This window comes from Sinohyriopsis cumingii, chromosome 11 (genome assembly GCF_028554795.1).
Source record: "Sinohyriopsis cumingii isolate HCF-2022 chromosome 11, ASM2855479v2, whole genome shotgun sequence".
In the NCBI taxonomy this organism is placed as follows: domain Eukaryota; kingdom Metazoa; phylum Mollusca; class Bivalvia; order Unionida; family Unionidae; genus Sinohyriopsis; species Sinohyriopsis cumingii.
This window is the reverse complement of record NC_142971.1, coordinates 3,824,719-3,841,730: the sequence shown is the minus strand read 5'-3', so window position 1 is coordinate 3,841,730 and position 17,012 is coordinate 3,824,719. Positions and strand designations below refer to the sequence as shown.

Sequence of the window (17,012 nt, the reverse complement as noted above, 5' to 3'; positions counted from 1 at the left end):
GAGGGTACAAATTTAATATCCAGTATGTCACCATGGTAACCATCTTGATTTTTCTTTCTTATTTAGTGCTATTCCTCTTAAATGGAGAGTCGTAATGATATGGTAGTTTTAATTGCTCCTGAAGAAAATCATGCAAATCTGACCTCAAATATGGCTGCCACAATGAATATATTGCAAATCTTGTCACTATTTCTCACGACTGAATCCAGATATCAACATGGGCTTTCACTAAAAGTGTTCTAATGGTGTCTAGTTTGTGCTAAATGAAAACGGTGCTGATCTTACATCCAGTATGGCTGCCACACTGACTAATTTGAAAATCTTATCACCCAAGAATATCAGAGACGTTTCAACACTCAGTTTGTAAATGATTTGGATTGGAAATGTCAAATTAAAATGTTTCTCATCTTGATTGTTACTGGCAAGACATGGTAATGACTTCTCTAGTAGAGACAATCAACAATAATGCCATTTATGTGAAGGTCCCTCTTGTAAAATAATTTTGAGAGTTATAAGTTCCCATATTGACCTGGGTAAGGATAAAGTTCCCTCCTCTACCATCCCATCCTGTGCACGATTTGGAGGCTACACACAGGACTCTTATGGTCCTTTGTCATTATGCCTTCACAAGCTATTGGACTTTGCCCTCACAGTCAAAGTGATATTGCGACTCATGACCTGCCTTCACCTCAACACCATGTGGCCTCCACTCTGAAGGCAAATGGTGTAACATTATCCAGGGTAGACAGTCTTGTCTCCCTCTGGAACTCTTGTTGAAGCACATACCATGATACAGAGTGCTCCTATAACCCCTCTTGCAAGAGATATAGTGATGCTCAGCCATTCTCCGACTCAAAGTGTACTAGACTGTGATGACGCCCTCTCCATCCTTGTTGACTTAAATGAGCTCAAAACAGAAACAGCATCAATGACACCTTGTCTCAGGTCTACTCCTTCCTCTCATTTGAAGAGGTCTGGTCCTTTGATAAGGCAGTAATCAAAGCTTACAGCCTTTTACCCTCAGACTTGTGCACCAAAGCATCTGGCACACAGCCTAAAAAGATACTTTCCAATTTGGAGAAGATTTCCTGGGTACCAACACAACCAGACCTATTATTTCTTCCACATTCATCCACAATTGAGGAATTACTATAGAGGCTTTTGCAAGGCTGAAATACCACTCAGCATCTTATATTGTACTATGTTCCTCCTTCAACGTTGAGACCCCTTTTCTCTTCTGCCAGCTGCTGGGTACATTCCCTAAAGTGGCTTACCAAACCTCCCCAGTTGGATGCTTATGTGGCCAAAGTGTGTATTTCTGTGGGAGGCTGGGCATACCTACTCATCTAAATAATTGATGCTGTGAAGCAGAAAATCCGGTTACTCATAACAATAGCTTCACATGTCAACCTGTTCTCAGCTACTTCATTTAGTATGCTGCAATATGCCTCATCAAATCCAGCTGCCTTACAATGCTTGTTGGAAGCTGTAGCCAAGATGTCCTGGCAGGCACCTTCTGTTGCTGTGGCATTTTCAGTTAAATTTCTGAACATCAACTGTGATGCTGCAATTGACTCATCATAGATCTTGCTTAACCAGAGTAAAGACTTTCTAAGGGCTTCTCCACTAGACCCTCTTTGGTGTCCTCATACCTACCATGCTTCTCAAGACTTGGTGTGTCATCAACATCGATCCTTCACATCCACTCCTGGCCTATTGTGATTGGCCAGGAAATGCTCAGACAGATCGCTCTCATGGGCCATCTGCAAACTTTTTCAAGCACATGCAGCCATAGTCCAATCCACAAACTTTAGCTAGACTACCTCAATCATCATTTCCATGGAACCCAGATCGGTGCAGGCCCCATTATAATAACCCTCCTTCCTTTCAAGGAATCAAAACAGGGAGACAGCCCTTTCAATTTTACTCCTCTCCTTCTGTGCATTCCTATCCTGAATGAGCCAGACAGTGTTTGCCTTTACTCAGGTGCTTGGTCAAGCATCACTGACAATGGTTGGGTCCTCTTCATTGTGAGGGTTATCAGCTTCATTTTTGAGAACAACCCCCACTATCAAGGACCCCCATTTTCTTTCCCCATTCCAATCTGGTGAAATTGAGGGATGAGGTGCAAACCCTTTTGCTGAAAGGGGCAGTCAAGAGAGTCCAGAATGATTAGTCTCCCACCTTCTACTCCTCAGTCTTTCTGGTCAACAAGAAAAGCAGAAAATTTCAAATCATAATCAACTGCTCCTCACTCAGCCAGTTTCTTTTGGAGGAAACCTTCAGGATGGAGACAACCTTATCAATCTGGAATGCTTTTTGTCCTTTTGATTGGGCTATCTCCATAGACCTTCAGGATGCCAATTTACACATCCCAATATTTCCTCCATACCACAAAATTCTGGGTTCTGCTATTCAAAATTTCTTCTGCACCTGAGTCTTCACCAGAATTATGGGCATGGTAGTAGCTTATCTCTGATTACTGGGAACACCAATTCTCCAATATTTTGTGACTGGCTGGTCCATAGTTTCAGGTTCAATCCCTTTATCAGGATTGGTTTCACTCTTGGTTCATGTAATTCAGTTGGGTTTTTTACCCAACCTTAAGAAATCAAAACTCATTCCATGTCAGGATTTTGTTTACATGGCGATGAACTTCCTCATAAAACATAACTTACTCCAGGTTCCTCTGGATCAGGTAGATAAAATCCTGATGCTCCTAGAGATGCTATGAGCAAAAGGCTTGTTATCTGCTCACCTTAATTTGTCCCTATTGGGAACCTTGAATGCTGCTTCCAACTTCATTCTTTTAGCACATCTCCATGTGCAACCTCTACAGTCTTCCATCTCACAAGGTGGAAACCACATGTATATTCTCTATCAACCCCAGTCCTACTAGGACTGGAATTTCACTGCCATTTGCACTGGTGGATCAATCAGGATAGGTTCCTGGTTGGGGTACTCGTTTAGAGCTGGAGGGCACAATTCTCCAGGGCTCTGGCCAAGTTCTACCTCCACATCAACAACCTGTCCTGAACCAGAGAGCATGGGCAGTAGCTCTATTCAGCTTCTAGTGGGATTACATATTGATATAGGCCTTCCCATTATTCTGACTGCTACGCGTTCTGCAAAAGGTCAGAACTTCCAATGTTCAGCTTGTTCTCATTGCCCTGATGTTGCCCAGCAATCATGGTTCAGTGATCTGTTGATTGACTGACCCAGGTGTCTACCTTACAGGAAGGATTCACAACACTGGGGATGCTTCTTCCACAACAGCCCACACATTCTTACTTTCACGCCTGACTCACCTCAAGTGATCAATCAACCAAAATGAGTTTTCAGGCCAAGTTGACAGTTGAAACGTTAAGGCTAGGAGAGCTTCTTCATCCATGGTCTATAATGCCAGGTGAAAGATTTTCTGTGATTGATCCAGTCCATTCTTCTGTAACTTCCATTGCTGATTTCCTTTTCTTCCTTTTTGAATCATAAGATTCAGTATCCACTATCAAGGGCCATCTCCACATCTCCAACACTTAAATTCTCTCAAGGCATGGAAATCAGTCTCCCACTCTTTTACACCCAGATGGAATCTTTCTTATGTTTTATGGTTATTAACCAAAGCCCCATATAAACCACTGAGCTTCCTTTCAAGACCTCACACTAAAAACTATGTTGTTCCTACTTGCTCTCACTTCTGCAGGATGAAAAGAAAAAGTGAAATTCATGCCTTGTCTATTGCCACTGACAGTCTCCAGTTTAATGGGAATTTTACTTCTGTTTCCATTCTTTGCCAGCCAGGATTTCTTGCTAAAAATCAATTTTCTTTGGTAGCTTCCCTGCCTATAGTGATCTATAGTGTCTGTCACATCTGTGCCATGGATGATCATGATAGACTCGTATGCCCCGTGTGTGCTCTTTGCTTTTATCTTAATGCCTCCCAAGCAAACATAAATGGCAGGAAGCATATCTTCCTCCTTCTTGAGGTCTCAGTAGACATTTTGACTACTACTCTCTCCCATTGTATTGTCACCACAATCAAATGAGTATACTAGTCCTTCATTGATTGAAACCTCTCCTTTATGATAGTAAAATCCATTGAGGCTTGAGCCATTGCTACCTCATGGACCTCAATCATTCCTCCTTGTACCTCAGCTCATTAGCACAACAGAACACAGACATTTTTTATCTGGGTCTGATTGTTATGACAAAACATGTGGCTCATAGAGACATCAACCTTCTATAGATGGACCTCTCGCTCTTTGGTGAGTACATAGTTTTTATCAGTTTAATGAGAGCATCAGCCTACCCACCTAACTGACAGATTCAGCTACGCAATAGCAACAGGATAAGTACTTGCTGCTATTAAAATGTAGTTTGGGAGTGTGGGTGGTAAAATGAATTTTAATGATGCAATACTTATCTGTTGCTATTGCCAGATGCCCTTCTCCCACCCTGCTATGATTGTGTAATCATCATCTGTGAAAAAGATGACAGGTAATGTCTACCTTCTGTGCATGACCATAGAACATAAAGAGGATGTATTCACATAGAACAGATAGTGAATTTTTAGCACAAAAATAGATTAGTTACACAATAGTGACAGATAAGTATTGCATAAGTAAAATTAATTTTACCCCCCCCCCATAACTACATTTTACTATATCTTTTTAAACAGACTGGACCTGCCAATGAGACAGAGTACTGTAAATGCCTGCCAGGTTACTGGGGTTCAAAGTGTGAGAACAATTGTGAAGGAGGGTCTGCCAGACCTTGCTATGGGAAGGGAACCTGTGACCCTATGACTGGACACTGCAGCTGTTATGCCTCAGCTGACCAATCCACTAACTGTAGCACCTGTCTAGATGGCTGGATAGGAGCTGACTGTTCAGTGGCTCTCCTGTCAAGCCCAATTGTTGTGTCAGGATTCTATCAAGCCAAAAGTTATTACAGTGGTCATTTTGTCACATATGATGGGACCATGTACAACTTTATCAAGCCGGGGGAGTACCTGTTGACCTCAGTCCAGCTGATGTTTGGAGGGAAACTTAATATTCATGTTTTACAGGTAGGTTGATTCAATTTTTTTAAAAGTGGATTCAGTTGAATTGAGATAGAAGTTGTATCATCTTACATTATGAACTTTTGAATGCCCAAGTGGCAGCAGTCAATAGTCTTTGAGATGGAAGGAATGAGAGTAATTGACAATAAGTACAAGGCAGGGATGGATGACCATTGACCTTCTTATTTGTCTAAAGTAGAAATTAAACCATTGTTAACAGCAAGTGGAAATAAACCAAATCAGTATTCAGATATCAGAATAAATGAACATACATATTGGTATTACTGAGCTACCTGTATCATTATTAATTGATGGAGGCATCCTGTCTATTTTCTGCCCTATAACCTTGAAATGGCTAGGTTTGCAAATGTCTGCCCTATAACCTTGAAATGGCTAGGTTTGCAAATGTCTGCCCTATAACCTTGAAATGGCTAGGTTTGCAAATGTCTGCCCTATAACCTTGAAATGGCTAGGTTTGCAAATGTCGGTAGATCTATAAAATATAGAGACCTCTCATTTAGAAGAAGAAATATTTGTACTGAAAAGATACCTACATGGAGCTCTCACATACATGCAGAGATCTATTCTATATTCAGTTATCCTTCCTCATACATGTATAATGTTGTCTTAACTGTTAGATACAGATGAAAATGCTACTGGACCAATATATTCAGAGATGGAGTAACATTAAGCTTGACTTTATGAAATCAGGAAATAATGTATTATCTAAGAGGAAACTAGTTTTAAAAAATTTGTTTTGACCAATTCTGCTTCATTTTATTCATAGGTGATATCATCCAATGTAGAGGCTTCAGTGGGAATCTATGCTGTTGGGGTGTCAGTTGGCTCATCCAGTGTGGTGATAACAGCAACAGGGACCTCAGCTCTTGGTCATGGATCAGTTTGGCACAATAAACAGAGAATACTTGAACCATCCAGACTTGTTATCAGTCAAAATATTCACCTCTCAAGGATATCAGTCACTAGTTACAAGATAGAGGTGTTGAGTGAAATGATAATCCACGTCTATGTATTTGAGAATCACCTTGATTTGCACATTGAAGTTACAGCTGCTCTTTGCCAAAGTGCCCTTGGACTTCTCAGCAGATGTGATGGAAATCCATCCAATGACTTTGTTACTCAAGATGGTTTGATGCTAACATCAGACATTGCTGGTAACTTAACACAAGCTACTATTCATGAAGTTTGGGGTCCATCTTGGATAATTCATGCTTCCAAGTCCTTATTCACTAATATACTGAAAGTCCCTCTGGGTGAAGGATTCTGCATTAAGACCAATGGAAGTCATGCTGTAAGTGATCCACTCTATTCCTTTGTTGATTCAGACACAACAGTAGAGATCAAATTTAAGGTTGATGCTATTGCAGGCACATGTGCAACAATTTGGTCATACAAAGCCCAAGAGATCTTCAGTATCATTTTGTGTGGAAATGAAATAAACATATATTTCCAGTCTGCTATAAAAACTGTAAATGGAGTTGTGGTGAGACCTGGTGTCTGGTACCATCTTTCAGTAGTATGGATATCACTGAATCAAAGAGTCCTCCTTTATCTTATTAAGGAGGACCTAACATACACCAGCAACTTTCTACAGATAGACTCCATTTTGTCACCACTTAGACCTGGAGGGAAGTTCATATTAGGACACTGGAGTGAGAATGATGTAGACATTGAAAAATACAGTTGGAATTTTGTTGGCTTTTATGATGATTTCCGCATTTGGAAGAAAAGACTGTCAGTCTCAGAGATATTGTCAAAGGCATTTACGTATGTCCTTCCCACAGATGTGAGTTTGTCCAATGTTTGGAGACTTAATGAAGGCACTGGATATGAATCTGTGGACCCAATAACTGGAGTTAAATTAACATGGATCAAGAATCCATGGTTACATCCACAGTGGGACTTGACTGAATACAGACTAAGCTACCCAGATCTGAGTATATACAATGTGTATTCTTTGTACCTAGACCCACCAGAGGAGGTCAAGAGATATTGTTACAGCTATATTTACTCCTCACACTTCAATGCCACCTGCAAATCTTTAGGAGAGCACATACGAATATTCTTCTATCAACAATGTCTGTTTAATGTAAGATCCACCAACAACCTAGAATACAGTATGGAAGTAATTCTTGCCTTTGCTGATATTTGTATGCCAGATAGAGGATCCATAAACTGGCCAGCCAGAACTTACTGTAAATATTTTCCAACAAGGCCTTTTCCAATCTGGACTGGAATTTCCTGCAACATACGATGTCCATCTGGCTCCTACAGCCCTGTGTCAGGAGTTTGCCAGTGTTATGAGGGATTCTTTGGTTCATCCTGCGACAGCCTGTGTTCTGTTTCCAGGGAATTCCCCTGTGGAGGTGGAACCTGTAACACTGTTGATGGATCATGTACCTGTTCCTCTGAGAGATTCAATGTCACCACAGGCTGTGCTGAATGTGTCCCAGGATGGGTTGGTTTGGATTGTTCCTCAGCAGCTGCAGCTTTAGATCCATTCATCTCTCACAGAATATGCAGCAGCTTTGGATATGGACACTTCATCATGGCAGATGGTCAAGGTGAGAAAATAGATGACAGTGTATCTTATCTTGTATCTTTTGAGCAGAGAGCAGTACTTGGTGGAAGATAAAGGGTACTTTTGGTTAGAACATTTATGTGTTAGTTTAGTTCTTCAAGTCATTAAGTGGGTATTCCATATGATGTTTATCTAACCTTTTATTTTAGTATCAGTATATGTAAAGATAGTGAATATATCATAATTAATTGAGATTAATGCCTTAGGAATGTTAGATAATATCATTATAGTCTTACCTGTACTTTCCAAATAGATCATTTAGGCTGTGCTTCTGTTTAACAGAGGTAAAAATTGTTGTAGTAGTTAACCTGATCACCAAAATTCATGGCATAAAAGTTAGGGGGGGAAACAGTTCAACTATGTAGATATGATTCACAATACACAACTTGCAATACAATACATTATTGATACACATATGAACTTGTTAATCTTTCCATCTTTAAATGGTCCTGATCACCAAAATTCATAGCATAAAAGTTAGGGGGAAACAATTCACCTATATAGATATGATTCACAATACACAACTTACAATACAGTACATTATTGATACACATATGAACTTGTTAATCTTTTCATCTTTAAATGGTCCGTCAGTGGTAGGTGGTGCCCTTTCATGTTGTTGACATAGTGGTTTATTTCCAGCATGCAGATTACAGACAGACATATATTTAGCATCCATTTATATGACAAGATAACTTTTAAAAAATGTCAGACTACTTGTTGTCAGTGGCTTTCATTCAGTGTTTTGAAGAATACTCCATTTGATCAGATGCAGGACTTGATTTGTCCACCATGCCCTTTGTTTGCACTAGATGAATGCTTTATACAAATTGTATGTCTCACTTACACTTGGAAGACATAATGTTATTTTCAAAACATAAGAAATAATGCAATTTACTCATCCAAGGAAAACTCTAATCTACAACATGTCCAGGTGTGGGAATTGGGACAAAAAATAATTAAATCTATCACACTGTACTTAAAGCAGATTCCAAAATATGACACGTTTTCAGGTAGTTGTTTTTGTGAGCAAAGAAGGAAAACTATTGACAACACCCACTCCCATTCCATAAAAATTTAACATTATGCATTTTTATTAAGAAAAATGAGTACACATGTCTGCAGTAGTCGTCTCAGATGAATTCTCTCTTTAAAGAATCAAAAGTCAAATGACTATTAATTATTCATGACTGCTGAAAATTAAAATTTCCTGCATATGGTAAGTATCATTCTGTATCAGTTCCAAAGACTTTGTATCAATATGTAAATTGGTATTGTCAATGAACCATTTCACCCCCAATAAAATTGAATGGACTGATCTTCTTTATGGTCCCTAGCCTTCTTGTACAGTGTAAGGAATATAGCATTTACACTCTATAACTTTAAAGCCATTTGAGATTGAGGGATGAAATGAGGTACAATGATATGTCATCATTAGTGTGCCGCAAACCACTTTGAGTATCATAGCTTCAAGTTCAAGATGAAGGGTCATTATTTTAAGTTCTTTGTCACACCTTCCTTTCCTCTGTATAACTTTTAATTTAAGCTTCAGGAATAAAATTTGGCATCATCATAGAATGTGTGTATGTTTTACATTGGGGGTTGGGGGTCCCAGGTGGCTTGACTTTGCAGATCACAAAGTCAAGCCACGTCCTGGAGGAACTTGCCTTTGTAAATCTTACATGCAGGTGTTTGAAACAACACAATCAAAGATATGGACACTGTATGCATTTAAAACTTCCACTTCAGAAAGTCTCTATGCTTTGGCAAATGAACCGTGACCTTTTACAGAAAAATGGAATTGGCTCATCAGTATGATACCAGACTTTCATGTATGCCATCTGATCTGCATATAATACTATCTTTAGGCCAGATGACAAACCTTATATGTTCAGAAACCAAATTTCATTCCATCTTTTGGTATATGAATTTGTCCTGACTATAAAACAGCATGATTCAATGTTGAAAATAATGAAAAATTCTGTATTCCAAAATTGCCACCATGGTTATCAAAACCTCCCAAAATAATATTTGACCTTTGCAAATTGTCTTCATTAGATGCTCTCCTTTTCAGGATAAATTCAATGAAATCAGTCTTCTATTAATTGTAGCTAAATGTCCTTGCATACAGGCATTTTGCATCGAAGATAATATAATAGCTCTTAATGGGCCATAAATACAATTTGCCTTGGTGTATGTGTTTTGAATATGTAAGTTCCATTTCAGTTCTCAGAGTTAAAAATAAAATATTTCATAAAATTTGTCCATGCTAATTAGAAAATGCATAAATTTGGTTTTATCAAGATTCAGCAGTTGTGATTAACATATATATAGTTGTAAAATAACTGTCTTTGCTGCTTCTTGGGAAAAAAATAAAAATTTTGGATCTATCTTTAAGCTATTGGATATCTTGTAGGTACACTGTATATGCAAATACATTAACTTAAAATATATAAAGAAATTTGTTAATGTGTTTTGAACATTTTAATTTTAAGCATCAGAAGTTGTCAGCATATATTTTTTACCTTCAGCATAGGTGGTGTTTAAGTATGGTGCATTTATGAGATAAAGTTACAGATGTTCTATGCACATTTGAAATGATAATATCTGTTCACTGTAAATGCACTCATTTTAATAGAGTGTTATAATCAAGCTCACCTCAAGTGAGTCTTGATTTTTGGAACTTCGTCTGACATCAAAAGTTTGTGTTGTATAGTGTTTACAAAATGCCATATAAAAATGTTATAAAATGCAATTAGTGTCAAACCAGGAAGTAAAATACTCACTTTATTGTAATTTTCTAAAGCTTATGATAATATTTCATCAGGCTTTCAGTTTGTTTGCCTTTTATTATATCTTCCAACAGATTTTATTTGCAAAACTTTTATAAAAACTATTTATTATTATATGGATAATTTAACACATTTTGAATTAAATAATTTATATTGCAGTATATTCAGACTTTTTTTCCACATAGGATACACAATGAGAAGACACGCAGAAGTCATCCTGCTGAGATCAAACTTAATGTCAGTGTATTTGAAGCAAGTCCCCTGCACCGGACAGTCCAGTAGTTGTACACAGCAGGTTTGGATCAACATGGCTGGTCAGAATCTAACCATTCAAGCTCCACTACCCACTGATGAGAAGTACAAAACCAGACCTATGACATGGCTTAATGGTCAGTTGGTTGAATTTGATAGCAAATACAACATGACTTCAAATGTGACCTTGCAGTGGTCAAGTCAAGCAACCCTTAATATCAGTCTGGACACGGAGAACATCTTCATCAAAGTTTCATTAAAAGAATTCTTCTTAGAGACACAAGTTGTATTTCAGTCACCACATTGTACTCCTGGTATGGAAGGACTGTGTGGCAACTGTGATGGCAATTTTGACAATGATTTCAAGGTTGGCGCATCTAGTTTTGTAGCCTATTCTCAGATTTCATCTAAAATCATTAACAATGAATTTGCAAGCTTCTGGAGTTTGAAGCACCTAACCTCTGATGGTTTCATATATTTTTATGGTAATATAAGCATACCACAGAGTGGTGACACTGATGGATTTAATTTGTACTTAAATGGTTCTGGGACATACACTTCTAAATTACCGGCAAGTGTGATAGATACAAGAAGCAACTTGACTATTGAAATCAAAATTAAAGCTAGCAAAGATGAAGGTTTGATAATAGGCTATCAGTCTGATACCTCATTTATTGTTTACCTCAACAAAACTATATGGATCCAGCTGGTGGGACAAGTACCTTTTGAAATTAAGTACACCATATCAATCGGGATTTGGCACCATCTCAGTCTTGTGTACAGCAGAAACCTAGGGAGTCTGGAGGTCTATCTATGGATGCAGTCAAAGCTAGTATTGAAGCATACTGTTTACATTGGTAACAATGCTTTCCAGCCCAGTGGTATCATTAGAGTAGGATCTTGGCAGGAAAATGCACCACAGAGACTCGCTGCCTTTGTTGGTGAGCTAGATGAGATTCGCATCTGGAAATCAGCCCTGGATATATACATGGTTCTGCAGAGTGCAAGAATTGCTGTTGATAACCAATTTACAACTCTTGTAGCTCTTTGGTCGTTCAACAATAACACTAAAAATATTGCAGTTGATATAATATCAAATATCACCATGGTAATACCTTCAAAAAATGTGTACTGGTGGCTCTCAGACCTTGTTCAAGATAAAAAAATTGACTACTCAGAAACAAAGAACTATATATCATATTCTTGGAGAAAACAGTGCAGAGATATTTTGTCCACTCCATCCATGGCTGAAACTTGTCAAAAGCTTGGCTATCCCATCATGAACTTTTTTTATGAGGCATGTTTAATGGACATTGCTGAGAGCATGGATGACAAAGCTTATGTCTATTCGGTTGCTGCATATGCTGACTTGTGTACCACTTTACTTCAACCAGAAATTTCACCTCTGCAGGACTTGTGTACAAATGCCAGTAATATAGGCCTTCGAATGCTCTGTTCCACAAACTGCAAATTTGGTTACCTACAGGAAGATGGGTTCTGCAGCTGTGATCATGGATACTGGGGATGGGACTGTGGGAAAGTTTGCCCTGGAGGAATCGCAAGCCCCTGTAACAACAAAGGCTTCTGTGATACACAGACTGGAAGATGCCACTGCTATCCCACATACAATAAAGAAACTGATTGTGAAACTTGCTTGAGTGGATGGTCTGGTCCAGACTGTGACCATTGGCTTCCAGAACTTCCATCCAATGACACACAAACAGGAAATGAGACTGCAGTTCCAGATAAGTACAACTCCTCCATGTTTGGACAAGCCTATATAATAACTTTCCAGAATGTGAAATTCACTTTCACACATGTGGGAGAATTCTATGTTTTGAAACCAGATGGTGATATTCCTCTTGAAATTCAAGTTAGATTAGTTCATTGCTATAGTAATGCTGCATGTCTATCTTCAATTGCTTTCAAGCACCAATCAGATGTCATAATTGTTCGAGGAGCTTACACATCCACAGAAAAGGAAGTAATATGGATAAATGGAAAACTTCATTATTTCAATGAGAGTTTAATACAAAGCATGACTTATTTTACCATTGAACATTCAGCTCAGTCAACATATCAAATACAAGGCAAGTTCCACAAGTATTTCTATTGTAAGGTACGAGTGTCAGGGCAGTATCTTAGTATAACGATACAAATACACCGTTCTCTGTGTGAACATCAAGACAACATCTTTGGAAGTTGCCAGCCTTTGAGAAGCACATCAGGTATTCAAACTTTCAAGTCAAGGTGGAATGTGGCAGTGAGTCAGAGCTTGTTTAAAGTCCTCTTCAGTCAGAATGCATATGGAGAAGTTATGATTTCAACAGGAGCTGGACATTCGCTTCTATTCAATGGAAGCTCTCTTTCAACTGGCATTTTATTAGATGTCATAAATGAAGAACATGATATAACATTGGAGCTTTACATACAACCTCACCGCAGAGAAGGAGTTATCTTCACCTATTCACATGAAACAGTGTTCTGTGTCTACCTGGATGTGACAGTTAAAATACAAGTTGGAAATGCTATTTATGACACAAACCTCACCATGCAGCCATTTGAATGGAACCATCTGACTTTAGTATGGCTTAAAGTTTCATCCCAGCTTGTTGTATATGTATACAGCAAAAGCATCATGGAACATGTTACTCTTACATTTAACTCGACATTAATTCCTCTGAAGCCAAATGGTGTGATAACCTTTGGAAGCTGGAGGCAGCCATTTGACCCTACACTTCATCCTCCAACATCTACCATTTTTGTTGGGGAGATAGACGAAGTCAGAATTTGGCAGATTGGGCTTCCGTATGATGAAGTTCGTAAATACTCATTTACTAAAGTCAGTTTACTCTCAGAAAACAATATTGTGGCATGCTGGAGGTTTGATGAAGGAGAAGGATTAGTAGTACATGATCTGAAAGGTGATAATAACATCCATATTGTCAGACATATTTGGAGTGGGACTGCAGTAAAATGGATGACATCAAGTTTGCCATTCAACCCAGAAATTATCCCACCCTTCCATGTCTTACTAAATTCAACTATACAAACCATTGCTGAAGCAAAATGCTATTCAGTCATTTACCAAACATTTTTGAATTCAGCATGTAGTGGAATGGAATCTTCAAAATTTGAGTTTTTCTACATTGCTTGTGTAAGTCATGTCGCATCAAGTGGAAGCATGGATATATCTGTCATAGCAGCCATTGCTTTAGCGGATTTCTGTCAAATTCAACTAGAACTGTCCTCTTGGCCAGGAAAAACACTCTGTCAAGTCTTTTCTAAAAACATATTTTCACTTTGGACTGGACCTTTGTGTGATCTAGAATGTCGATATCCTAATGTAGAAAATTCATCAAGCACATGTTCTTGTGAAAATGGGTATTGGGGCTCATCATGCACTAATATATGCCCTGGAGGAACACTGAATCCATGTAACAACAATGGTCATTGCATCCAAGCCACAGGTCGGTGTGAATGTAACATTAATTGGCGGGGAGCTGCATGCAACAATTGTGCCATTGGATGGACAGGTGAGGTTTGCTCATTTGCAATACAGAAATTACCAAAGATAAAGTCCTATCAGTGTTCTCTGACAGGCAATGGCCATCTATCTACATTAGATGGAGCAAATTTACAGTTCACTGACAACGGTATCTTCCAGTTTTATGAGCAAAGGTCTGATATACAAATACAAGTACAAAAAGGTCCATGCAGTCATTTCAGAACATGCATTATATCAAGTGCCATCAAAATATCCAATAAAGTGGTAACAATCAGTGGAATTGAAGGTGGAACTGTAACATTCATGGGTGTAAATACAGTCATTCATGACATAAAAAAGATAACAGAAGATTACCAGCTGAAAAAAGTGGATCCAAGGATTTATCATGTCATTGGACCAAAAGATTTTTTGATGGAAGTCAGCATTAAGGAAGGATTTCTAGATATTTTCCTAACTATATCCAAATCACTATGTTCAAGTAATGTTGTAGGTGTTTGTGGTGTCTGTGAAAAGCTGCACCATAATTGTCATTGGAATGATCACCTATGTCTAATCAAGGCAGAAGGAATAGCTATTGTCTCCCAAACTATACATTTAACATCTTCAGTCATTCTGAGGTACTTCAAGATGTTTGAAGTCATCTACAATTCCAGCCTATTTACATCCATCCATCAACCAACAGCAGGATATGCTGTCAGCATCAATAAAGGATGGCTGATCACTAAACCTATGGATAGCACTGTATGGACTGGGACCAAAATGACTATTGAGCTAAGAGTTAGAATTTTAGGTGCAACCACAGGAGGAACCATCTTCACTTATGCTCTTGATAAAACATTTGGCCTGACAATTTTTGGAAATTTTTTCCATATTCATTATGGATCTTCTGCCATAAACACTTCAATTCAAGTTGTAGCAGACAAGTGGAGTAACATCGCTGTAATATATAATAGTGAGACAGGGATCCTGATATTTCACTACATCTGTGGTCAAGATATATCTGTTTACACAGTTGTGAAAGTTGGAATTGGATGTTTCCCTATGGGAGGTACCATGGCTATTGGAAGTTGGCAAATTTCTGTAAGTGGTGAAGGAACAGAGCCTCTAGGTATGGCTGTACTTGATATTGACAGAATCTTGGTCTGGAATAGAATCCTTTCTCCAGCCGAGATAGCTGTGAACTGGAAGGTCAACATCAGGACTAAAATTTCTTTCTTGGCATTAGGCTGGAACTTTGATGATGGTTCTGGTCTTGAGTCTCTGGATTTTGTAAATGAATGGAAGATTACATGTAGTTATCCTGGGACAAGTTGGACATACTCTGACATTAACATCCAGAGAACAGAAGAATCAGATTTATTTATGACCACTGTCAGACCAGCTAGTAATGTGGACACCAAATGCAGATCTTTGTTTCTTTCTGGAGGTATCTCTGCAACCTGTGGCACCATAAATACTACACTCAGTTTCTTCTACCTGAGTTGTATGCAAGATGTAATGCTTGGTGGCAATGAAGATTTTAGTATGGACACCATTCTAACAGTATCCACAATTTGTCAATACACACTGGATCTCAAAATTTGGCCTGGACAAGGTTTATGTAATATGTTTGCAAATAGACCATTCCCAATATGGACTGGAGTAAATTGTGACAAAAGATGTGTCTTTGGAACTCCAAATATTAACCATATCAATGATACCAATATGTACTGTGAATGTAACAGTGGTTTTTGGGGGACCATGTGTGACTTTGAATGTCCTGGTGGCTATGAAAACACATGCAGCCAACATGGTAAATGTGATGTGGACACTGGTGAATGTTACTGTGTGGAGAATTGGGCTGGGGACAAGGCATGCAGCTCATGCACAAAAGGATACAGTGGTACTAACTGTGAGGTGGAAACTCATGACATTCACACATCTTCAGGAGTGCTAGTGTGTGCTGCTGGTCCACATGGCACAGTTCTAGATTTTGGTGGGAAAGGAAGAAACCTAGCTTCAGATGGGCTTGTGGCAGAGCCTGGTGACTACACACTTCTTCAAGTCAATACCTTTACCATAACTGTAAGTTCATGGTCTATGTTCTGTTTTATCACCCGAACACTAATTAGTTATGCCTAGTTCAAAACTTCCTTTTAAAAATAATACCCTATTCCTTTTAAAAATAATACCCTATTCCTTTAGTTAGAAGCCTAATATATCTCATAACTATGGTTAGCATTGCAAAGAGAGGTCAAATTACTTTTTTATAATTGTAATAATTCTTGATGATTTGAATAATTTAAATGTCCGTTTTAACAAATATCTAGGCTTCATCATGATATGTTCAGGTTTGTATAATTGACCAACAAGTATGCTGCCATATTTTGGCAATAATTTCACCATTTTGAAGAACTACTATACCGTAAAATTTATCTTCTTATATCAGGAATTGATCTTCAATTATTTTATCTCACCTCTGTCTGCGTGGGTTCAAGTCTCGGATTCGGCCAATGTAGGTATGTGAGAAAGCTTGCCAGTAGCTTCTCATGGGTCGCTGGTTCTTTCCGGGGTTTTCCCAGGTTCTTCCTCCACCATTGATACTGACTGCTATGTATAGCCTTTCGTGTGCTGAAAAATGGCATTAAACCTTACAACAACATCAATTATTTTAAATGTTTTTTTAAGAACTTGACTTGGTTTTGACAAGAGCCCAGGTATCACAATCACATTCAGAACATTTTCTTTACATTCTCCCACAAATATCTTGAAAAAAGCAAATTTTAATTTGAGTTATTATTATCCAGATTATCATTAGCA

General features: G+C 38.4%; 1 protein-coding gene across 1 annotated transcript in view; it reads left to right on the top strand.

The window, feature by feature from the left end:
- LOC149787541 (uncharacterized) overlaps positions 1–17,012 on the top strand; it is a 591,304-nt gene that overhangs the window by 527,693 nt on the left and 46,599 nt on the right. The window contains exons 106-108 of the mRNA XM_089975575.1: positions 4,676–5,065; positions 5,847–7,644; positions 10,639–16,277. Coding sequence (XP_089831701.1) covers positions 4,676–5,065; positions 5,847–7,644; positions 10,639–16,277 — 7,827 coding nt within the window. The remainder of the gene's footprint in view (positions 1–4,675; positions 5,066–5,846; positions 7,645–10,638; positions 16,278–17,012) is intronic.